General features: G+C 42.6%; 1 protein-coding gene across 1 annotated transcript in view; it reads left to right on the forward strand.

Annotated features, from left to right (window-relative positions):
• Window positions 1–26,103, forward strand: part of MYO1E (myosin IE) — a 181,279-nt gene that overhangs the window by 118,559 nt on the left and 36,617 nt on the right. The window contains exons 10-18 of the mRNA XM_016208553.2: window positions 486–682; window positions 4,090–4,170; window positions 4,473–4,559; window positions 6,785–6,871; window positions 7,909–8,076; window positions 9,034–9,119; window positions 11,128–11,209; window positions 16,295–16,401; window positions 21,350–21,448. Of these exons, the coding sequence (XP_016064039.1) occupies window positions 486–682; window positions 4,090–4,170; window positions 4,473–4,559; window positions 6,785–6,871; window positions 7,909–8,076; window positions 9,034–9,119; window positions 11,128–11,209; window positions 16,295–16,401; window positions 21,350–21,448 (994 nt within the window). The remainder of the gene's footprint in view (window positions 1–485; window positions 683–4,089; window positions 4,171–4,472; window positions 4,560–6,784; window positions 6,872–7,908; window positions 8,077–9,033; window positions 9,120–11,127; window positions 11,210–16,294; window positions 16,402–21,349; window positions 21,449–26,103) is intronic.

The raw sequence follows: 26,103 nt of genomic DNA on the forward strand, positions 1-26,103 counted from the left end.
ACCCAAAAAATATGTGGTTGGTTGTAATTATTAGTTTGATATCAGGTGCTTCAAGCTCTTTGGGAAGGATGCTCTGAAAACACTGTACCAAAAAGGAAGAAAATATTTGGAGCCAAAGAAATGTTTCTTGATTTAGTTCCTTCCGGCTGCAAGCTTGACCAGATGTCCATTTTAGGCATTCAGCTGTGATCTCAGTAGGGGAGATAGGTTAGCCACCCTTCTTGGTCCACTGATTTGTATGACTGGAAGTCTCAGTCATCGTAGGAATTGACTCATGTAATAGGATGACTGGGAAAAACAACATGGATGGATGTGTGTGGGATTGCTGATGATTGATCTTCACTAGACTGAAAGCTCTTGGGGACTAAAGAGGGGTCTTGTGCGTGTGCGCGCAAATGTGCATACACACACATACACACGTGCCTCCACGTTTGTGAGATGCATTGTTAACATTCTGAAAGACGATCATGATTTGTTTTCTGCAGTTTTGGCTTTTCCTGCGTATCTCCTGGGGATCAACCAGGACCGGCTGAAAGAAAAGCTAACGAGCCGGCAGATGGATAGCAAGTGGGGCGGCAAGTCGGAGTCCATCCACGTGACGCTCAACGTGGAGCAGGCCTGTTACACCAGGGACGCGCTCGCCAAGGCCCTGCACTCCCGCGTCTTTGATTTCTTGGTAGATGTAAGTAAGCTCGGGGCCACAATGGTGATGTTCCTATTGTAGCTCTAAAGAGTAAGACTTGCAAGGGTTTTGTGTTCATGTTTTGGCTCATTCCTTCTAACCATTACCTCCCTCCTCCACTTTGCACCCTCTCACCCTGGGACCGTTGAGTCCTGCTTTTACTTCTGGAATTCCCCACCAAGACACTAATACAGTAAGAGCTTCCTGTGGACAGAATACAGGGTGGTGCAAAAGTAGGTTTATAGTTGTTTGTATGGAAAATAATACAGTAATGAATAAATAATAATATAAGAATAAATGCTGTGTTTTGTGTACTCATGACTGTAAACCTACTTTTTCCCAGGCTGTATTTTCTAGAGCAGGACTGAAGACCAGAGAAAGAGGAGACCCCTTGGTCATGAAGCTGCCTTGATTTTGGAGCCTAATGATTTAGGAATGTTGTATTTGTCATTTATTACTGTGTTACAAATTAGTCCAAAACTTAGCAGCTTAAAACAATAGACATTTATTTTCTTATTTGGGGGTGACTTAGCTTGGTGGTTCTGTTCATGGATGAGATTGTAGTCAAGATGCTGATGGGAGCTACAGTCACCCCAAGGCTTGGTTGGAGTTGGGGGATCTGGTTCCAAGCTGACACACTCACACAGCTATTAGCAGGACACCTCAGGTCCTTGCTACGTGGTTCTTTTGTTTGAGCTACTTGAATATTCTCACAGCTTGGCAGCTGGTTTCCCCCAGAGTGAGTGATCTAAGAGAGAGAGCAACGCAGAAGTCACAGTGCTTTTAATGTCTTCATCTTGGGCCCAAGTATTGGCACCTGCAATACTCTGTTCATTAGAAACAAGTCACTAAGCACAGCCCACACATAGGGGAGAGAAATTAGGTTCCACCTCTGACGGGAGGAGTATCAGAGACTTTTTGTACAGTTGTCCCTCCGTATCTGTGAGTTCCACATCTGTGGACTCAGCCAACCACAGATCAAAAGTATTCAGAAAATTAATAAGTGTTATGTTGTTGCTGACTGTAGTTACGCCTACGATGGCTGTGTCTGTACTGAACATGTACGGACGTTATTTTCTTGTTATTACTCCCCAAACAATACAACATAACAGCTGTTTACATAGCATTTGCATTGTATTAGATATTTTAAGTCATATAGAGATGATTTAAAGTTTATGAGAGAATGTGTTTTGGTTATATGCAAATACTATGCCCTTTTATATAAGGAACTTGAGCATCCATGGATTTTGGTATCCACAGGGGTCCTAGAACCACTCCCCCATGGATATCAAGGAATGTCTGTATTTTGAAACTACCACAGATATTTTTTAATGATAGAATAATCATAAATATATATAATTACATGCAAATTTGCATATACATACATATTTATATGTGTATACCACATATAGATCCTGAAAAATTGGTCTTTCAGCTGTGCAGCACTGCCAGTGACAGCCTGTTTTAATCACCGCAGCCTGAATGGAAGAATGATAATAGAAACGCTTATGTAGCACTTACTATGTGCCAGATACTGTTCTAAATGTTTTAGAAAAAATAACTTTTCATTCTTACTCCAACCCTGTGACTCAGATAAGCTAACTGAGGCCCAGAGAGGTTAAGGAACTTACCCAAGGTCACACCACTATTAAGTAATAGATTTAGGAATTGAACTCAGGTTTTTTGTCAGTGCTCCAGCTATTCTCTCTCTCTGCCTTTTATATGATCAAGGTAGAAAGAACCCTCAGGAAACCTTAGTCAAGGGCCGCAGCATGGCCATTAGACCCAAAAAAGTCTGTTTGCACCTGGACCACAGCATCTATAAGGGTTAAAGTATGATTAGGTGTGGTTAGGGTTAGGTTAGGGTAGGGCAGCTTAGGGTAATTATTCTGTGTACTCCTTGTGGCTATGTTAAGGGTAAAATTGCTTGGGAAGGTCAAGGTCATGCCAAACATTAGCCATGTTTTTAACTTGTCCAGAGCCCTCATTTTACCATCAAGGGAATCTTAGTCCCCAGGATTGGTGGATTTTCCCAAGGCCATTCAGCAAGAGGGTCATGCAGAACCGGGACTAGAACCCACATTTGTCTCTGTTCAGTGTATCTTCCAGTGCTGTGCTTCCCACCTTATTTCCTTTCCCTCCTTCCTCAGTTTTTTGTGTGGTAAAAGGGGTGGATGCCCCATGTAAGTGATACTAGTTAGAGCTGACATTTACTGAGCACCGACTCTGTACCAGGTACTGAGCTAAGTGCTGTATATTATTGTTCATTAGCTCGCAAAAGATAATTGTCATTTTTTGGCCTAGAAAACAACTCTGGTACTTCAGGATTCATCCAGGCGTTCACCACCTCCAGGATTATTTCTTCTATATTTCTCCCTCCCCTGCTGTCCTAACTAACCCCCTCTAACCTACACTACCTTCCTGTCATTAAGTCTATTCCATTGAACTGCACATCTCTTCTCGCAGTGATCAGGAACACAGATTTAGGAATCATCCCACTTACATTGAATCCCAGGCCCTCCCTCTTGCCCTGTGTGATCTCGGGGATTGCAATTCTATCACTGTTGTTATGAGAACTGCAGTGAGAGTTAAATGGAACAACACGTGGAAGGCACTTAGCAAAGCCTGGAACAGGTGAATGTTAAATACACGTAGCTGCTTTTATTATCACCACTTTAGTGATAATTACTGGTATTGTTACCCGTAGTTGGCTCGCCCTCTCTATAAGCTCCTGGGAACAGAGATTGTCTTCTTGACGTCCCTGGCATATTGGGTTAGGTGTTTATTAAATAACTATTGAATGGGGTTCTTTATGTGAAATAGATTTTACTTCGATCATCCAAGATGACATTTTCTTCCAATTCTCGAGACTTCCTGAAGGAAACTGACTCTGCCGGAATGTAATGGTTTTCAGCATTAAGCAAACATTGTTTTTTTCCTACCACCATAGTTTTTTGGGATCCTGGTGGTTTCCTAAAATACTTGACATTGCACTGAGACTGTTTCTTTAAACAATTCATGAGTTTTATTATTTTTTTGTTTTTTCCAGCACCATTTGGGATAAATGTGCACTCCTCCACCTCCACGCCCCCTCCCCCACAATTGCTGCACTATTATCCACGCCCATGGGTTCTCTTTTCTTTTTCCCTTTTTTGCTCAATCCCTCCACGGCCCCCAGCACCCCTTCCAGAGCTCTCTGCCTGCCCTCTTATTTCTGAGGCACTGAGATTTTTTAAAGTTGTAAGCCACCTGTCTCCTTGATCTCTGTTTCTAGCAGGCACTGGTATTTGCTGGGCGCAGTCTGTTTGCTGTGTACAGAGTTGCTTCCCTTTCCGCCCATGCATGCCCATGTTTAATATGAAAAAAAAAAAAAGGAATTAATTCCCATGCTTGTTACTTTCTCCTAGTCCATCAACAAAGCGATGGAGAAGGACCATGAAGAATACAACATCGGCGTCCTGGACATCTACGGCTTTGAAATATTCCAGGTGGGACCGGTTTAAGTAATCGGGGGCTGGGGAGGCTGACGCATTTCCTCTGGCTTGAAGAAATAACGAATTCTACGCAATGAAAAAAAACCTCACTGTGGCCCAGTTTTTGCCGTTGTGAGTTCTTTGTGTACCTTTACCAAATTGGTTTCTCCTAAATATAAACTACGCGGCTATCTCCCGATGCCGCCAGCATTTCTCTTAAGGCTTTTCACACTGAAACATCCCACTAAATCACTCAAGAGATGACGTCAAAATGACTTTGCAGAAACAATTGATGGAAATAACTTTTTCTTTTACAGAAAAACGGCTTTGAACAGTTCTGTATCAATTTTGTAAACGAAAAATTACAGCAGATTTTTATTGAACTGACATTGAAGGCAGAACAGGTAAGCATTCCCTCTGCCTTCATCGTGTTCTGCTTCTCATTTGTTTATTTTTAAGGGTATAGGTTCCTCTTTTGGTAATAGAGTCAGGTTTGAGCCTTGTCTTAGGAAATGTACTTAATAGCGTCGGTAGAAAGGCTGCATGCCCTGTGACCTTTCAGCCTGTGAAACATAAACACCGTCCGCTGCTTTGTCTCTCTCCTCTAAGCAAAGGAGCCGTGAAGGGGGACGTGGGGCTGGCTGCTCCTGCGCTCTCTGTCTGCCTCGCTGCCCAAGTGCAGAATGGAAACCTACTTCCAACCCCAGTTGTCTACCCCATCTACTGTGTTCCAAAGAAGAAGCGTGGCTTTCTCAGATTTGCTTTACTCCCAGTTTTCCCAGAAGTAAACGTGTCTTTAACAAAGCTGATATTTTAATTCTGACTTGAAGTAACATGTCTTGATTATAGTTTCTTCTGAAAGCCCAGCACAGGTCTCTTTTATTCTGGATACTCTCTTGTTTTCCAATTCTAGGGTCTCTGTAACAAAGTCCCGCAAACTGGGTGGCTTGAAGCAACAGAGATTTCTTCTCTCAGAGTCCGTAATCAAAGTGTCATGAGAGCCACACTCCTTTCAAAGGTTCTGGGGGAGAATCCATCCTTGACTCTCCAGCTTCTGGTGGCTCCTGTCCTTGTTTTGTGTCAACATAACTTCAGCCTCTGCCTCGGTCTTCACATGGCCTTTTTCAGTGTGTCCAAATGTCTCTCTCCTTTACCTTGTAAAGACACCTATGGTTGGATTAGGGATCACCCTGAATCCAAGATGATTTTACTTGTGAGATCCTTAGTTAATTATATCTACAAAGATCCTATTTCCAAACCTCACAGTTTGAGATTTTAGCTGGACATGAAATCTTGGGGGACACTCCACATATGAAAGGCTGTTTTGGGGACGTTTAGTCATGGAGGATTCATGCCTCTGCTTAGGAGCCTCAATGACCAGAGTCCTTCACATTAACCTCTGCCCTGAAAGTCTAGCTTTCCACCACCTCAGAATAGCTAGAGCAAAACAACCAAGGGACAGCGTGGGATGGGCTGAGATGGGAAAGAGTAGGCGGAGGCTAGATCATATAGGAACTTTGTAGGGCCTGGTGGAAGCTTCAGTTTTATAGCAAGTGGGATAGGAAATGATTGCGGCATTTTGAGCAGAGAGGAACATGGTCTGATTTGTGTTCTGTGTTTTTGAAAAGGTCACCACTCTGGCTTCAGGCTTCCAGAGGGGGTGAGACTGGGAAAGCAAACAGGAATGGGAGTTGAGAAACCAGTTAGGAAACTACCGCAGGAGACTGGGCAGGAAATGGTGGGAGTGTAGGCAGTGATGGTATCAGTGGACAAGAAATGGTGGGAGCGTAGGCAACGATGGTGTCATAGAGATGGTGACGCGGTGAGACGTGGTCAGATTCAGTATGTGTGTGAGAGACTGAGTCAGCATGATTACTCAAAACAATGAGCAATAAATTAAGAAGCAAAGAGGAATTGAGGATTTCTGCCTTTGTAGCTTCACTAACAAGTTACATGTGAGAGGCCCGTTGTACATCCAAGTGCAGATTCCAAAATCTAATATATGTGAGTCTGGAGCTCCGTGGGGAGGTCTAGACTAGAGAAACTGCTCCAGGGGTCATTAGCCTGTAGGTGCTATTTAAAGCCATGGGATTGGTCGATATCACCTAGAGAAGGAGGGCTGAGGAAACGAGAAGGCTGGAGGATTGAGCCCTGAGATCCTGCATCCTATAAAGATCTGGAGAGAGGCGAACAAAGCAAGACGGGGAGGAAGGGGGGAAACCAGGAGAGTGTGGTGGTCACCGAGTTAGATGCGCACCGGACCTGAGTGAGGGCCTTCGTCCTAAGTGCCTAGATGCTCACCTGCACTGCTGTCCTGTGTTAAACTCGGAGATTCCTGTGAAACAGACCTATAGGTTAAGCTATATTAAATGTACATTTTTGAATGTCAGAGATGATTGTGCGGTAACAATTTCATATGGTTTGAACTGAATAAAAATTACATTACTAAGCAATGAAATGTTCCTTTTCTATCCCTCTTAGAAAAAAAAAAATTACAGTTCCAGGTTTTTGTCAAAGGGCATGTGAGTTTTCCTTTCATGGTGATTCACGCGCCTTTGGTACACATACGCGCAGAGCTCCGCGGGTCTTCGCTGGGTAATCACGGGAGTTCCCGCTTTCTGTCCCACAGGAGGAATATGTCCAAGAGGGAATAAGGTGGACGCCCATTGAGTATTTTAATAACAAAATTGTGTGTGACCTCATAGAGAACAAAGTTGTAAGTATCGGTCTGGTGTCTCCTTACTGCTCACAGGTTTACATTAAGTGAGTTTTTCTCCTCCGTGTCATTATTTTAGAATAGGCAAGGTGACAACTCTGGTTTGCACAGAATTTTAGCAATTTCATTAATTTTTTATATATGTATGTTAGAAAATAGAGCGATAGGGTTTTATTCTTATAAGTGTGAACGTGTGTATATATAAGTAAAATGTCAACTTACAAATAGAAGTTGTTACTGAATTAATTCTAAGAGAAGACAACTATCATTTGTGTTGATGGCTTAGCCCATGAAGAGACATAAAGTTGGTCCTGCCTTCTAGACCATTCATATAACTTCTAGGACTTGAGCCCTAGAAATTACTCAAAAGAAACCAAAAAGGATGTAGACAGATCTCTACAGTACCATTTTTGTTTTTGTTTTTTTATAAAATTCAAGACTGGAAACAGTGAAAACATCAAAACACAGTTCAGTCATTACGTAAACTAGAGCATATCAGAGTAAACTAGAGCATATCAGAGCAGGAAAATACAGCCATTAAAATAACAAGTGCGAAGACTATGTAAAACATGACGATTGTTTTTAAAATAGTGCTGTATGGGGAGGAAAAGTAAAACATGAAAACACGGTTTATACTGGGGAACTGTGTAAAACATGCCTGTTGCGGTAATAGGCTGAAAGCAGATATTAAGAAATAAATTAGAGTCAAAGGGAAATGTTTTAATTTTTCTTTTGGGTTTTTTAAATCAACTTAGTACAAAGATTGTGCAGATAATGATCTGTGTATAACTTTGAATAGAACTTCGGGGAGTTAAACCATTTTTTTTGGAAAATGGGCTTTTCCTCCATAGTTAGATCTAAATGGTGACTCCCATTGGGATTAGTAATGGCATTCTTGCTCAAAGGGAAGGAATGACTTTCAAGATGGTATCTTGAATCTAGGGCGCTGTTTCCTTCCTCAAGAAACGACCTGATAAGCACTGTGTGTATTTGAGAACAGTCACTGAAGTGGGGCTTTGGCTTCTTGGTCCCATCAGAACCCTCCTGGCATCATGAGCATCCTGGATGACGTGTGCGCCACGATGCACGCGGTGGGCGAGGGGGCGGACCAGACGCTGCTGCAGAAACTCCAGATGCAGATCGGGAATCATGAGCACTTCAACAGCTGGAACCAAGGCTTCATTATTCATCATTACGCTGGGAAGGTATGGCCAGAGAGCCGGGCTCGCCAGGAAAGGGGACGGTAGCCTTTTCAGTGTGTACCTGTTTTAAGCCTCTGAGCCTGTCATCTCTTTTCTCATGAGGCAACTGAGAACATTGTCCATATAGTTTCATCTGCCTCACTGTGCTTTGTTCAGTCAACGCTGACTCATTCATGTAACAGCACGGGCCCTATGCAGTATCTACTGCGTACTTTTTAATCATGAGGCACCCGGGTACATCTATTAACTGCTGAAGGAATGGACTTGTGTCTTGCCTCCTGCTGTACTCACAGGCCTTCATTCCTTACCTGCCCACGCCCTCTGGGGATATAAATAAGGACAAGGGTTCACATTCAGTGTTTGTTCTCATAAAACACATAATTATTGGGTGCCCTCTGGGTACAACTTTGTATGGGTGCTGGTGATACAAATTAAGTCGAGGTCATGATATTTAGGGACTTCCTACTCCTGTGGAAATCCACTGGTCTCACCTTTCCTCCCAACAAATTTTTTGTTAACCAGAGCCCCTGAGCGTATTTTTAGCTAAGTTGATCCATCCAACTCTGACACCATTTATAGGAGAAATTGCAATTCCTCGGATGACATGCCAATTGCAATGGATTAATGAGCATAAGGAGATTTTTATTTTATTCTGTCATAGCTAAAATTTAGGGAAATAATTAAATTTATTACTTAGATATGCCTATGAATCCATTGAAGAGGGGGTATGTGAGACCTGGGTCCTCTGGGCCATGTAGGCAGCCAAACACCAGCATCAGCATCCACAGTCCATCACCAGCTAGAAGCTAACAAGTAAAATAGGCACAGCTTTACTACGACAGTTCATGGTGAAATCTGAAAATATACACATTCTGGTAAGAATAGCCATGTCTATTTGGATTTTTTCCTTCAGTAAAATACTTAAAGGGTAAACCTGGGTTTCTTTCCATTCTTGGCCAGGTATCCTATGACATGGATGGCTTTTGTGAACGGAACCGTGATGTGCTTTTCATGGATCTGATAGAGCTTATGCAGAGCAGTGAGTTGTAAGTGTGTTTCGCCTCATCTGACATGGGATATGGGTTTGATCAGATTTTCAATATTTTCAAACTTGTGGAGTGGTTCAGCATTTTGTTTCTTTGAGCTGTTGGGTCTGGATTATCATTGGACAATTTGTTTTCTCAAAATAGTCTTTCTTTTTCCAATCTCAGTCTCACCCTTATATTCCTAATACTTCCCATCCCCAAATTCCAAGTATCATCTGCATGCCTTTCAGGGCCCCTAACCTCATTATTTCCAACACTATTGTCATGGAGAGGTGACCATCCTGGGGTGGGTTGGGATGGCCGTGTCTGACCACCTAAGAGGGGAACAGTCTGGTTCTCTGATACTTTGCTCTTAGAACATCATCCCAAGAATGGTCACTCAACTTTTTTTAATGGCTAATGGCTTAAAAAGAGTTGAGCTGAGTCCCTGAAGGAATTGGGAAATGGCTCAAGAACTCTGGGAGGGACCAGTCAAGAAGGATTGCCACAGAGACCCATTTTCACTCCCAAGACCCTGTCTAGGCAATAGAGAAGCAGCAGAGGCTTCCCCCTTGGAAGCTGCTGGAGTGCTCAGGACCAGCCCTGCTGTGCCCTTTCCTCCACTCTCCCCTATGAAGGTTCCCAAGATCCTGGGTTACAGGCATGGGACATAATTTACATGATCAGGGCTGTACATGCCAGGCAAGTACAATATTGCACAGTCTTCCAGATTTACAATTTTGGAGCTGCCTCCAAGTAAGAGCTGCCCTTTTCGGCTCTGTGACTTAGGCTGTCATAATATCAAGGTTAACTTCCGTAATCAGCAGCAGCAAGCCTGGTCATTTTCTAAAGAAGGCCTAACTACAACAAAAGCAAAACCGAGTATCCTTTTCAGGCCCTGGTCAGCACTGTTCTGCTCCATTTAACTCTCTTCCTCCAGGCCACCCAACCTTGCACTCCTCCCGACCCTTATCTCCACATGCCTGTTTTTCCTTGCACTCACAGCTCCCCACTTTGGAGATTCTGAATTTTTTTTCATTTGAAAACACATAAAATCTATTTGTTTCTCTCTTACAAGGTCAGATAAGCCATGATCCCTGGCTTGTAGGTTTTATGACAGGTGCAGACATGCTTTTAGAGGTTTGTTTGTTTTTTAAGTATTAAAATTACTGCCAAGTTTGAGAGCTATTAATGCTTCCACGTAAGCTCCTATCCTATAGACATGGTCTATTGTTTATTAAATACATTTGCTGCAGAAATCTATAATTGTGTCTGATCGAGTTAAAAATAAATTGCAGGGTAGAATTTCTAGAAAATTCAAGATGCCCAAAAAGCCATTTAGGAGGAATTGAATTTGAGTGTCAGATTGCTCATTTACATCAATCACTTTATTCAGTGAGTCAGCAAATATTTATTGAGCACCTACTGTGTACCAGGCTATTTGCCAGACAGGAGGGGCACTAAGGTGTCATTGTGCTGCTGGCATCTAGTGGACAAAAGCCACTGATGCTATGAAATATCCTACAATGTGTAGGACAACCCCTCCCCCCATGACTCCCAACAAAGAATTATCCAACCCTAAATCCCAAATATCGATAGTGCCAAGGTTGAGAAACCCTGCTTTAGGGCAGAGCAGACCTGCATTGCATCCAGACAAATGTGTTCAAGTCCCTGAGCTCCAGTCTGTCTGTCTCGTCCTGACTCAGCAAACCCACACTGTGCCATGTCCTATTGCCAAGGTGCACCTCTATTCTAGTGAGTAGGGGGATTCAAAAGGCAGAGTTTTAAATTTTATTTTCAGGTTTAAACTCTAAAATGCTTATATCTTAGAATTCTTCCTCTGTTTTTTGGTTTGGTTTGGTTTGGTTTTTTTGTCCATTGCATATTTCCCCGGGTCACATCTTGATGGCTTGTGCTTTAAGTCAGATGACCTTTCTGTAGCCAAGGTCATGTGCTCCTCTCCATTCTCAGCGGAAGCAGGCTTCCAGCCCCCTCTGATTGCTAATCCGTTCTCTTTCTCCTTTTCCAGACCTTTTATAAAGTCCTTGTTTCCGGAAAATCTGCAAGCCGACAAGAAAGGGCGCCCAACTACTGCCGGAAGCAAAATAAAGGTTTGTTCTATTCAGGGAAGTTTATAGATTCCTATAAGAGGCAGGCTTGTCTAGGAGTCAGAACGGCACCCCTGAGCCAGGATGAGGTCAGTGCGATTAACGGCTGGTTACAGATGCCCTGAAGTAACGTCGCTGCCTGAGCAGAGGTGCAGGATGCAAGCTGAATTTGACTTGGCTGCTCCCAAACCCCAAATGGATATTAAGTACCTCAGAGCTCAACAGTCAGCAGATGATAATCAGCTACTTTCGAAGAGGAAATGGCCTTAAACTGAACCTGGAAGAATTCACATTAAACTATCAGAGAGAAATTTTATGATTCGGAGCCACATTTTGGGATTTGATGACCATTCTCCAGACCAGACCCCAAAACTTGCCAATTATGGAACTTCATGTACTTGAAATTCTACTGGGTCTTACAGGGACAATTTGTGCACCCTCCCTTCTCCCTGAATCCTGAGGGCCCCTCCTTTCTGAGAATTACGGGCACATCTGGCTCTGTGTGTCTCCAAGTCAGAAGGAATTTTTTTTTCTATTGATTTTTAGAGAAAGAGGAAGGGAGAGGGGGAGAGAGAGAAACATTGGTGTGAGAGCAAAATATAGATCGGCTTCCTCCTGCACGCCCCCTACAGAGGATGAAGCCCAAAACCCAGGTGGGTGCCCTGACCCGGAATCGAACCGGCAAACTTAAGGTGCACAGGACATCGCCCAATCAAGTGAGCTACAACCGGCCAGAGCCAGAAGGAATGATTAGAGTGTTTCTTGGGAGCCCCCCGTGAACAGTGCACTATGTTATTTGAGCCACTGTGTGACGAAGTTAGAGGCTGTGTCAAACACACTTAATCATGTGATCCTTCGAGAAATAGTCACTAAACGGTTTTTTAAAAATCGTATCAGTTAAAAAAAACATTCTAAAACAAAATCATACCAGTGAAAGGCCGCCCCAGTTTTATAATTGATGGGATCACCAAGTGATTAACAGAAGGGCTCTGGGGTTCCATTGCCTGTGCTCACATCGCCACTTTGGCTTTTACGTGCTGTGAGAGCCAGCGAGTTACCTAAATTCTCAGTGCCTCTTCTGCTTTATCTGTACAATAGAGATCCTGCTACCTATCTCAAGGGGGTCCTGGGTTGATTACGTTCAATAATCCATGTAGGGCATTTAGCATACTGCCTGAAACAATAAACACAAAATGTGTAGTCTCTCCTATTACATTCTACTCTGTCAGCCCCCTCTCCATAGCCCATGCTGATTCTTCTGTGCTTAATTTTGTGGACACTTATATGTATGTGCTGGGTCCTGCCTCGATGGTCCATCCCCCCTCACTGTCTTTGTGTGTCCAGGTCCTCCAAGTCCTCCTCACAGTGTCCTGCAGAGTTGACCACAGCCTCGTGGACACAGTGGTGGTTATTGTCTCTTCCATTCACTCGCGCTTTCTGCTCTGAGGGGTTCATGTATGGAAGCTGCCTCCCCAGCCCTGGAGGGCAAACACACTGGCTAGAATAAAGGAACCCATCACCCATGGGAAGATTCCAGTCAAGAGGAGCCTTTGGGTTTTATGGAGGAAGTCAGATGCCAGCTGGGTCTTGAGCCGAAGGGTCCAGTCCTCTGGGATTAGGGACAATCATGTTCAAAGACCTAGAGAAATTTAAATCTCTGGGTTGAGTTCCCTGGAGCGGAGCATTGAGGGCAGAGAGCAGATGCAATTCTCATGAGGCCCCAGATATTAATGTCTCGTGAAGCTTCTGACTCATGCCTTCACTTCATGCATGAGGATTAGCTCTGGGCTGGAAACTGTAGTCACAAGACTGTCACATTCAGATCCAAGAGGCTGGATCATCAAGGTTGCTGTGACTCACTTTCAAGCGATCTGGGTTCTCAGTAGAGTTTATTTCCTATAAAAAGGAAGGCGGGGTTAAGGCTCTTTATTTCTTAGAAGACCTGACTCCTTTCCCTTCGTTTTCTTGTCTAGTTGAATGCTCAGAATTGCCACCTTCTGGATGTACTCACAATGTTCATAATTTCAAGGCCCTCAAAGCTTGCTGTCTGGGGTAGTAGTCAACCTGAAGTCAGTGAGCTGATGTAGGGGTAACTTACTATGCATATTCTTCCCCCCAGTGGTACCCTCCTTGGTGGACTGTGTGACCTGTGTCTGTCTGACGCTCTGCCTCCACCCAGGAGTGACATTCTCCATTTTATACGTCCCCTCTGAAACTCCTCTCAGAGATACACAGCCATAGCTCCATCTTTTATACCTTCAGTAGCCACAGTATTTTGCAGATGTTAAGTATCATCTTAATGATATCTCTGAAGTATAAGCATTTAAAGGTATTTTATTATATTCTAATTCTTTAAAATTTTTAAATTGATCTATCGGATTTAATTAATAAAATACGCATTTGGTGAGAACTCCCATTATCTTGCTTAAGCAAGAGTATTCTATTTAATAACACTTGATGTTGAGGCTTCACTAAATTCTACATTGTGGCTGGAAGTGACCAGTTTTCACATTAGAGCCCAAGATTGATGCTATAGGGAAATGGAATGGAGCTCAGTGCTGGCAGAGTGGGCTGGACTGCAGCTGTATCTAAGTGACACTTGGCCTCTGAAGGGGTGGATGTGACAGACACAAGCACCGTGCGGTATTTGGACTGGTTGCCTTTTACCACCTGCTCCCACCTTCAGATTAAGATACTAGAAGTCTTCTAGTTCAACCTACTTCATTTATAGGCGGGGAAACTGAGGGCTAGAGGAATTTAGTGATCTGTCATGTAGCTTGCAGAGAGCAAAGCCAGGACCCCAATTCGGGCTTGCTAATAGTCTGTGATGAGGGGCACAAGGAGCTTTTGCCCTGAGCCTTTTCTCACTTGTCCTGTCTACAGATTTTGACTCACGCTTCTATTGGGCAAGTGCCTTTGGTTCATGGACTCATGGACTCTTCTTGTCTGGAGTCAGGGTAAATCCAGTTACTGCTTCCTAACCACCTCACAAGGCATCTAAAGTTGACTCATAGCTAAATATTTTAATGCTTAAGATGTAATCCTGTTTGCTGAAAGTGGTTATCTCACAACCTAAAGGCTCTGTCTAATCTTGGCTTAATTCCTTTTACATCACACTAAATTATCCCTTATCTTCCTTAGGAAGGCAGGGTAGCATTGTGGTTAAGAGTCAGACTTGGTGCCCAGCCAGGCGTGGCTCAGCGGTTGAGCATCGGCCTAGGATCCAGGCGATCGGGGTTTGATTCCCGGTCAGGGCACATGCCCCGGTTGCAGGCTCAATCAATGACTCTCTCATCATTGATGTTTCTATCTCTCTCTCTCTCCCTCTCCTTTTCTCTCTCTGAAATCAATAAAGATATTTTTTTTTTTAAAAAGAGTCAGACTTGGTAGCTCACAGACTTGGGCTCAAGCCTCAACTCTGCTTACTAACTGTGTCATTTTGAGCAATACTTGATTCCTTTAAGGCCCCATTTTCTCATCTGAAAAATGGGAGTAATAATAGTAGCTGTCTCTTAGAATTGTGAGGCATGAATGAGAAAATCGGTGTGTCTAGCCCATGGTACATTGTCAGTAATGTTATCCATTGCTATTTTGAGCTAGAGGGAACTATGTCAGGTGACACATACACTTATGACACACTTGCTCCTGTGTTTTCTTACACTTAGGTGAGAAGAAGATATGTCATTAAATTTTTAGGACTAAAGAGTCTGCCAAGTTATTCTTGGAAATTAAAAGATTTTAATTAAATTTTAAAAATTTTTAAATAAAGATTAAGAGTTTGGGAACTCAAAAACACTTTATTATAAGCAGTCCCTCCCCAGCTTCACCTTATGTGTTGCAAAGATCATCAGATTTGTTCTCAAGTACAATCTACGTCAACAAAGAAGATAAGAATCGGTTTACCTTTTCCTCATAGGGCTTGACTTTGGTCATGTAACCTCTGCACCTTTGCCCTTGACTCCCAGCATTGCAAAGAATGCTGTATCCTGCACATCCAGACAGAGAGCTGGATTCACCAGCGAGCACCTTGTTTTGAATACGCCCAAGTTTTTCTCAAGAGTTTCAGATTTCCCAAACCCATGAAAACAGAAAAGCCCTAATTGAGAGAGGGTTGTCTACTGCAGGCACATCCCTTCTGCTGACTTTGTAATGGTTTTCTGGCCTCAAAGATCCTTTCCTCTATTTTCTCTCTTCACATCGATTTGCCTGGAAGGGAAGCTTGCATGTGTGCCCCGTCTTTGTACCCACGGGGCGTGCTCAGCCGTGTGGTGGTGCGGATGCTGATGTGGGCTCTGCTCCTAGTTCTTCAAACCACGTTTATGATACTTAGCACTTGAAATACTTCCTCAGCAATTTCAGCTTTGTGTGGCTCTTTCTGCATAAACCCAGTTCCACTCTGGGTACCCACCACGAGGGGATGAGAAATGATTTCATATCGAATATTCTAGATTTGTGAAGCTGGAAGTTACCTGAAAGGGCTCAAAGGCTGCCAGTTCGTAAAAGGACATGCTGCTGAGGCAGGAGGTGAATGAAATGGCATAGGAAAGGTTTATAAATTCCAAGGTTTTATGGATCTCATACCTTTAACTGTGAATTTCCATCACTTTAATAGATGATATGTTATTGGTTGTGTTGCCAGAAAAGAGAGTACAGGGGATTTTGGTGATTTATCCATGCAAATAATTTGCATCTCTACTCCTCCAAAAAAAAATTGAGGACAATGTATTTGTAAAATTAACTTAAGCTGTTAATAACTGGCATGCTTCCTTGCTTCTCATTTTAAAAATTATATGTGAAGATTTACTGGGGCTTAAGTTTTTTTTGTTTTATTTTATTAACTGTACTAAAAAGGCCTAGTTGCTTTCAGAAAAATCTAATTTCAAATCCACTTGAGAGTTAAAATCATCGTAAAAGTCAGTAGAGTTCTAAGAAAGTGTGGTGGGCCAGTTAAGCCTAATGAACAGATTGTCACGAAGATTAATGTCCAGCTGTATATTTCCACACTAAAGCATCACAGGTCTCCTTTGAAAGCTAGTCTGCTTCAGAGAACGTTCCATGTACCTAACTGATGTTTTTCTTCCTTTCTAGAAACAAGCCAATGACCTCGTGAGCACCCTGATGAAATGTACACCTCACTACATTCGCTGCATAAAGCCAAACGAAACCAAGAAGCCCAAGGACTGGGAAGAGAGCAGGTATGGTGGAGACAGCAGATGCAGAGAGGTCCACACTGTGAGCCCGGCACAGTTTTCCCTTTTCTCAAGATAGACTGAGAGCAGAGCAGTTTAAATTACCTTCAGATGTGTTTCATGTCCTTGTGTCTTTAACGTTTTCGGGACAAAGACTATATATATATTATTTTTCTTCCTTGCCTTTTCCTAAAATGTTAGCAGTGCCATTCAGTTTAGAATTAGCAATTTATGTTTATCTTGGCTGCTCTAGGGGCAGATGGAAAAAAACACCCTTCATACCACAGAGTCAGGATGGTTTTAAAATTAGTTTGAGGCTCTGTGAGGAGTGCACTCGGCTCCTCATCGGCATCCACAGGATGTGGCCTAGAATGCTTAGCTCGGGGTTAAAAGTGAAGGTCCAAACTGCTGATTAAAAAGGCATCCCTCATTTGCTGTTATTCTTGAGGATACTGGGGATACACCCCAGCTCCTGTCATTACCCCAGACTGTTGACGGGCAGAGTGGCTCTCTGGGAGGGAGCCCGCGGGAAGGAGAGGCGTGGAGCAGAGGCATGCCTGAGCCCTGTCCTGCCTGACTTCTGAGAAAGCTACGTCACTAGTCCTCCCACACCTGGCATTTAGGGGCGTGACCTGTGCAGGGTGGAATCAGGGTTGTTGCGTAGGAAAATGTTAAAATGATAACTAGAGAATACAGTTTTTGCATCCAGCTGAGGGACCCAGACACACATTTCTAAGGAGCCTGATCCCATGGACTACAGAGAGGAACCCACCATTGTCCTCAGATAGTCAAGTCCCTGGCCTTGAACTTATCTTTTTTTTCTTTTCTCTTAGAAAAAAGTAGATAGACTCTTAGGTATCAAGTGACTGAAAGTTAAACTTGAGCAGGAAGACCAGGATTAAAATTCAAAGCTGCTAATTACCTCCTCTGAGAGACATGTATAGGTCCATTTCCCACCCTGCCAGCAAGATCCTTTCTAACCCACAGCAGACAGATAAAACTTGATCCTTTGTGTACGTTACGGGCCATTGAGTTGGCCCTGACTCCTGGCAACCCTCTGAATGAGTGATACCTACGATGTCCTGTCCTCCACAGCCCTGCTCAGCTCCTTATGGAGTCCAACAGTGTGCATTTTTACAAAGCTCCCAGGTGATGCTGGTGATGAGGGTCCAGGCGTCACACTTTGAGGACAGCTGATCTAGAGCCAAGGACTGGACTAGGATTTTGAAGAACTGTGTCCTGGTGCTGGCCTGTCACTTAAGTGAGACACAGCCTTCTCAGTCCTTAGTTTCTTTCTCTTCAAGAGGGTCAATCAGAAGGGGATCTCCCTCAGTCTGACAGATGAACCCCCCCAGTCTGTTCCCCACGTTGTCAGCCTGCCTCAGCCTGCCTTTGTGTCATTCCTACACTCCCCTCTCGTGTTCAGCCACATACACATCACTCTTGTGCATTTACACACGGTGGAAGGGTGACGTCATAGGCAACCTCAGAAATAAATTACGGAGTCTCAGAAGCAGAGGTATTACTAATGGGTGCTTTAGCCCCTTCTTCCCCCCACTTCAGATTTCATCCGGCTTCCCTTCCCCAGCCCTTCCCAACAAACATTACCTTAAACAAACAATATAATCTCACTCACCCTGCAAACACAGTACCTCCCCAGTACACCACCCCCTACCCCACGCAGATCCTCTGCAGAAAGATCCTCTAATGTAAAGATTTTGCAATAGCTCCTGGTTAAAGAGTTCCCAACCTTGATGCTACCTTCTCATGAAATCCAAACCGATTCACTGGAATATCAGAAAATGGAGAAACTGAGACAGTAGTCTGTGTATTCAGTAAATCCTCATAGAACCCCATGCTGGCTTTTTCAAATCACACCCCTTCTTTGACTTGGAGCAGAGGACTCATAACATACGTTCATGTGAACTGGCTTTAAGGACTCTAAGGTATTTGTTGGTGGAGTGCTGATTTATGTTTTCACTAGGATTGCTTCCTGGGGTCCCCCCCATCCCAGTTCAGGTTTATTGGGTGACGGATGGTTTCGCTTCATCCGTGAGTGGGGCGCGTTGGGGTCCCGGAAAGGGCAATGCACTTCATTGACGGCGATTACACGGTCAGTTGAAGCTCCTGGTGGACAGCGTTACTCATTCCACAAGTTTATGGGGTGCGGTTTATTTTTCTTCTCCTGCTGAAAATGTGTTTTTGTTTGGCTCTTGCAAAGTTGCCTGCCCTGGATTCTGAATTGCTGCCCTAGCAGGGTTCTCAGGCCTTGACCTACTTGTGTTAATGGCCAGGGACACTCAGGAAGAGGACTCCGCAGCCTCCCCCAGAGGGGAGGAGCTAGCACAGCAAAGGGGACAAGTGGGCATTGTCGGTGTGGCTGATGTTTACTGGGGAGGTGACAGCACCCAAGAATATGCAAAAATGAACTTGGATGCTTTGATTACATGAAATTTTACACATTACAAAATTTCCTAAATTGATTCTTATTAAAGAAAATTTCGATGAGAAATTTCCTGATGATGGAAGTTACAATGAATGAAACAGTGTTTTAACATGATAAAATTTTAAACATTACAAAGTTTGCTAAACTGATTGTCCTGTTAGAGAAAATGTCTATGAGAAATTTCCTGATGATGGAAGTTAAAAGGAAGGAAACAGTGTTTTAACATGAGGCAATTCCTGGGCATGGGACGTTTCTATTTGAATCAATGGGTGATGCATTCCCTGCCTCAGAAGCTTGGGGTGACACCAGTATTTATGAAAAATACTTAAAATGAGCAAATATCCCTAACTGGCAGCCTCCTGTGTACTTAACTTATTATAGGAAAGGCCAGTGGTGACTTTCAGATTTAGGAGCTTGGGAAAAAGGAAAATTACTTTCCCGAATCAGATTCCTTCCCCTTTAGTTAACCAGATATGCGTCATCAATCAAATGTGGATATTGTATGTTAATTCTTTATATGAAGAGTTTTTTAAAGTTAATTATCTTGAAGGGCTGACATTTCTGGATGCTGGTTCAAGTAAGACCAATCGGCCCATGAGACATTTCAAACACACCTCACTGTGTGACCTCATCCTTCCCAAGCAGTCAAGGCTCCACCCCTCTTGCAGCTTAATTTTCCCACCTCCTCCCCTCCCACTACCCCAGGCCACAGGACTTTCCCATCTCTGTGCCTTTGCTTTCACTGTGCCCCCTGCCTTTCCCTCCTCTGCACCTGATAAATTCAGCTCAGCCTTCCAGGCCTGGGTACATGTCACCACTTCTGAGAATCCTCTCACTATGAAAACTTCATTTCTTTCTCAGTTCTCCTGTCCTGGTTTACTTGTGGTAGCTGTGACTGTTTTAGAACAATAACAGCTTTTTATGGCTCATGCCAAGAGCTGACTAAGTGCTTTAATGGAATGTACCCAATAGCAAGAAAGAACCAACGTCACCATCCCCATTTTACAGAAGTGGAAGCTGAGGCACAGAGAAGTTGCCCAGTGGCAGAGCCAGGGGTATACGTGGCTCTTGACTATTGTGTCATCAGTGAGGTCTCCAATAGGAACCATCCCTCGCACCTTGCGTAGTGTGGTGTGTAGTGGCACATAGTAGGTGTAAGCAAGTTGAAGGCTGCATTGGGAGTGGCAGGTTTCAGGAGAGCCTTGAGGGGAGACAGCTGGGGGGACCTATGTGAAGTTGTAAGGAGGGTGCTGCTCACTGTCCTTGCTGCACAGCAGGTTCACAGGGGGCCCGTTCCCTTCATCATCATACAGTCAACCCCAAATGTGCTCAGTCGAGGGAATGGGGAGCTGCCTTCATGCCACAACATGGTTCTGTCATCTGTCTCAAAGGATAGAGGAAATTAATTTTTTAATTTCTCATTGTCATGTTTCCAAGTGTCTGTATTAAACCACTCTGCACAACGCGCAGCAAAGGCCCTATTGATCTCCTGAGAGGGGATGATCAGAAGCTAGTGTCCAAGACCTGGCTCTCGGCTGCCAGGACACTTTGCTTTGGGGGGTAGGGATCACGATTCACAAATTCACATGTTCGTGCACCACCGCAGACACACCAGGCCCACTAAGTCAAAATCCACGGTGCAGAGATGGGCATGGGGCGTTTCTCGGATGTGATGATCCCCTGTGTAAGAGCGTCGATCTAGTACCACCCTGATCCATTTTCCAAAACATACTGCCAGTGTTTTACTATTAAAAAAAACAAACTAGCCCGGCCAGGTATGGCTAAGCGGTTGAGCGTTGACCTAGGATCCAGGAGATTGTAGTTCGATTCCCGGTCAAGGCACATGCCCAGGTTGCGGGCTTGATCCCCAGTTGGGGGCGTGCAGGAGGCAGCCGATCAATGAGTCTCTCATCATTGATGTTTCTCTCTTCCTCTCCCTTCCTCTCTCTGAAATCAATAAAGATATATATAAAATAAAATAAAAAGACTCACAATAAATTTTTAAAAAATAAAATGAACTAAAACTATAATTTACATACTTCTTAGAACATTTTTAACTTAGACATTTGAAATATGCCCTTTCTTGCCTTGTATTTTAAAAACCTAGAAGGGTAATCTCATTACCTCTAGAATCACTACCAAACTTAAGGTTGATAGCAAAAACAGCTCCAGTGTCATTTAATTCAAAAGTTACAAGTTCTTTCCTTCAGTCTTTTGAAACACTGATATTTTTGTTCACAATCTGGGTGATAGGTATATGGCTTTTTGCTTTACTATCTTTTAAAATAGATATGTAAAATCTCTTCTGTAATTGCTGTATTTCATAATGAAATATTTTTTTATTAATATTATATAGCCTGAGGGTCAGCTCAGACTTAAACACTATAAATTGTACTGTTTTTAGTACAATTTATGTTTCCCTGCACCTTAGATTTGGGGGTTTGTGGGTAGGAGAGCGGGGTGAAAGAATTATCCAGTGATGTCCTGCCTCCATTCTCTCCTTTATAGGGTAAAGCACCAAGTAGAATACCTGGGTCTGAAAGAAAACATTCGAGTGAGAAGAGCTGGTTACGCCTATCGGCGCATCTTCCAGAAATTCCTGCAAAGGTAATGAACTGGTTTTAAACAGGTTTATTGAGATATAATTCAGATATCGTACAATTCACCCATTTAAAGTGTACAATTCATTGGCTTTTAATATATAGAGTTGTGTCTCCATCATCACAGTTAACTTTAGAACATTTTCATCACCCCAAAAAGAAATCCCAGTTCCCTAGTTGTCAACCCCCAGTTAGGCAGACACGGCTTCCTGTCCCTGTAGATATGCCTATTCCGGGCATTGCAGGTAAATAGAGTCATGCAGCATGTGTCCTTTGTCTGGCTTTTTTCACTTAGCATAACGTTTTTAAGGCTCCCCCATGTGGTAGTATATAATCTGCACTTCATTTCTTTTCATTGCTGAATAATATTCCGATAGTATGCCAATATTCCAGTACACCACATTTTACTTGTTCGTTGATCAGTTGGTAGACATCAGTTGTTTCCACTTTTTGGCTCTTAAGAATAATAAATAATGCTGCTCTCCACATTCACACACATGTTTTTGTGTGGACATGTGTCTTTATTTCTCTTTCATACCTAAAAATGGAATGGCTGGGTCATACGGTAACTCTATGTGTAACCTTTTTGATGAACTGCTAGGTTTTTTCCAAAGTGGCTGTATCGGTTTACATCCCCACCAGCAGTGTCTGAGGGTTCCGGTTTGTATGCATCCTTGCCAACATCTGTTATCTGACTTTCTGATCGTAGCCGTCCGAATGGGTATGAAGTGGTACCTCACTGTGGTTTTGATTTGTGTTTCCCTCATGAGAAATGATATTGAGCATCTTTTTATGTGGTATTTGGCCATTAGCAAAATAGCTGTTCGGGTCCTTTCCCCTTTTTTAATTGAGTTGTCTTTTTATTAAGTTGTAGCAGAATTCTTTCTGTCATCATTTACTGTAAAGTAAATCAGTAGCCACAAGTTATTGGTATGTGTAGGGTAACACAAGTTCACAAATTCATGATAATTTTTACACGGGAAGGGATGAGGTTTCACTTGACTATGCAAATTAATAGTATGAAGACAGTTTCAGGAAAATATTTAACCTACTTAAGAAAAGAAGCTTAAACTATTTCACCTCAAAATTTTTGTACAGTCCATCAGTTTAAATTTAAACTGATTTTTATATTTCCATTAGAGTATACTTGGAAGACCTGTACTTATATCATTCTTATTTTGTGATACTCGTTTTTGAAAAAGATAAAATTTTGTGTCCTTAAAGTATTATAGGATTCTAACTTCTCTAATAATTCTAAATTAGTGGAGTTTCATTGTATTTTCTATATCTAGTATTTAACTTGCTTTAAGAAAGAAGGAAGCCATATTTAGCATCTTAATCAGAAAATAATTATGTTTTCCTTATAATACAAGAGCAGGATGAAAGAAAATTTTAATTCCTATCTTATGTAACAAAGAGGAAGCAGGCTGAAGAAGTTTACTTGTCTTTGAAATCCAGTACATCTAACAAAATAATTTTTCCTTTGGGGCTGTTGTTTCGTGTGCCCTGAGATTGGGATGACTGCCCTACAGTCGTCGGTGCAGGTCATTGATGTGGAAGGTCAGGAGATTGTTTCATAAAGTAAAACCTCATTGCCTCTGTGCTCTCACATTCAAGATTCCCGATAATTTTGGAGGTGGATTAGACTAGGAATAAATTCCCCCTCACGGCTCTCTTAATTAAAGGGGCCACTATGCCTACCGTGTAAGCAGAGCTGTATGAAAGGAAGTATGTAGGAAGCTGAGAAAATAAATTTGCAGAGCTCTTGCATTGCTATAGCGGCATCCCTTTGCCAACAAACAACTGAGATGTTAATTATGAAAGGCTTTTTAAGCAGATCCGTAACACTAGCTTAGCACGGGGTTTCTCAGCCTCAGCTACTGACATTTTGGGCTTGATGAGTCTTCATTGTGGGGGCCATCCTCTACATTGTAGGGTGCTTAGCAACATCCTTGGCCTCTAACCACTAGAAGCCTGTAGTACAACGCCCCCCTACCCCAAGTTGTGACAACCAAAAATATATATAGACAATTACCTAATGTCCTGGCGGGACGGGGGTGGGAGGGGCAAAGCCAGTTAAGAACCATAGCTTATATAAATCATTTAAATTTTTGCAAAACTGCATTTTTTTAAATACCTTTTTTCAATTAAGAGAAAATAATTAAATGCAGAAAATAGTGAATGAAAAGTGTTTCCTCCATCTTTCCCTAATTCAGAAAAGCCTGCCACGATAATTCCAACACATTTATAATTTTATTTTCCAATATTTTTTCTGTACTTAAAAACTCTTTATTTGATCCTTGCAAATTCTCTCTGAATTCGCATCACTGTTGAAAAATGATAGATATTTTTAAACATCTAATCTTGATTTTTTTTAATTTTTTTTTTTTCTTGAGAAATTAATTCTGAAAGATCTCCTTCCTTCCATATTATTTAAAAACAAACAAACCAGCTACCCTGACTTCCATAGGCAATGCTGTGAGCTCACAGCCCTGGGAAGAGCAGGAAATCCACCACTGTCCTCACAGGAATGTGTTACTGTTTGCAGCAGCTCCTTAAACTGTGAAATGGTCTCATTTGTTATAATATCCTGACCTCTTTCAAGTGCCATGCTAGCTTCATGAATCCATGCATGGCACCTTCTTCTGTAACTTACACAGAGTAAACATGTAGTGAATGCCTGTTATGCCCTTTATATTGAGAGGCTTTCACTGAAATGATTCTGTCCTTAGAAGCCTCCCTTCTTAGCTCTCCTGCTATGGGCAGCCCTGTCTTATGAAAAGCAGACATTTTTGATGTTGTCATACTTCTTGTGATTTGAGAAGACTCTGAGGATAATAAAATTTGAAAGGAAATTTATTTTTCAATAAAAAGTACATCTTTAGTCTCCCACTCAAAAATAGCTAGAAGGCCATATGTGTCAATGGGCAGCAAATATTTCTCCAGAGACAATGTAGTTTTCCATAAGATGTGTGAGTCTGGGATCCTCTTCATAACAGAGTCCACCACTGACTGTATCAACATGTGATCCTCTGTAAACCATCTCATCATTCCTTTACTTTCTCCATGGCTGAGAGAAAAGGCTTTGTTTATAAAATTGTTTTCTAGGTGTTCACAGAAAGGCTGCCCAGTGAGAAACAGAAAGTAACAACCTGCAGGGAAAGAATGTATTAATACCCAGCACAACTATCCACATATACATCATACAGCCCTCCCTGGGAAGGAAGCCCACAGATCTAAACAGACCAGTGGTTCAGACACAACCTAGAGCTTAAAAAATAGAAAACGGGGTTTTTGTGTGTGTTCATTATCTTGTTGAAAAATCCTTTATATTTATTAAAACCATCCCTCTTGACTGAGAATTGGAGACTTAATAATCAAAAGATGCCTTAATTTTCCCACCAGTGGGCCATGTGCCCTTGAAATAAATCCTTCTCTGCTTTAAGCAGTAGAGGGGAGATCCCTATTTACCACTTTCATGTCTTTAGAAAGTGTCAAAAAGCTGTGAGAAATGGCAGCCACTTTGATTCTCAGTTTGGGAAAGTATCTGTAAGTTCTTAGAAAACACCTTTTGAACTGGGCAGTGTGTGCTCCTTACTGTGGTTGGAAGAAATAAACCTAAATGTGGATTCTGATTCTTAGGAAGAAAAATGTGATAGAAACATGAGGGATTTGCAAAATTTATCTTATAGCTCCATTTACATTTCCTCACAAACATACTTCCCTTGACCTTGACCTGACCCCTCAGAATGTGGGGCTGGAGAAAGGATGCTTATGAGCAGAGGCATTCCATGCCACAGGCATGAGAGAAGAAAGAAGAGCAAGCTCAGGAAAGCATGAAATGTAGAGAGTGTCTACTGGCTGCCAGTATTTTTGTATCCTTGGAGATTGGAAACTTCCTTAACTCCAAGTGCCAGCAGCTAAAGGTCAGTGGGGTCTGGGTTGCATTTCCTCTGAGGAGGAAACATTGGATTGGTCATCTGAGAGATAACAAGGAGCCTACCCATCTCTAAGGGCAGGGAAGAGAATTCTGGGCAGAGAGAACAGCTGGAGCAAAGGCCTTGAAATGAAATATTGGCATATTTGAGTCTTAAACTGAAAGTACTCAATGAAAGGAGTGTAAGCCATTATGCTTACCTCTCCAAAATTATCACAGGCACCAGTTAGGCAATGCACCATTGCCGTGTGCAACTGTTCCCACTTGTATATCTTGGAATAAACAAGTGAACTGAGTGTACTTACTTAGTAGGAGAACATTGTACCAGAATTATATGCCCTGTTCTCTCCAGCGAAAAGAAAAGGAAATGAGGATGCAACCGGTTTCATGAAAGCAAAGGGGACCAGCACCAGTGGTCCATGGTCAGAGGGCCCTGGCAATGCCAGGCTTTGGTCATCTTACCCAGACCCAAACTGTTGGGGGAGAGTAGGGAAGAGAAAGTCTCTGCATAACAAGTTCCTTACTATAAAAAACTCAAATGAAAAATATAGCATTATTTTAATATGGGGGAAATGTGAAATGCAGAGAGCTACCTATTTGCAATTGCACAATAAAGATACTTTAGTTTATAGTTTTTATTTGGTTAAGCCAGGCAAAATTGCACTCTTAGAAACTGACCATCTTGGAGGTCCGGCTTTTTCTTTCTCACCCGTACTCTGCATGGA

Source organism: Miniopterus natalensis, chromosome 1 (genome assembly GCF_054644295.1).
Source record: "Miniopterus natalensis isolate mMinNat1 chromosome 1, mMinNat1.hap1, whole genome shotgun sequence".
Lineage (NCBI taxonomy): Eukaryota > Metazoa > Chordata > Mammalia > Chiroptera > Miniopteridae > Miniopterus > Miniopterus natalensis.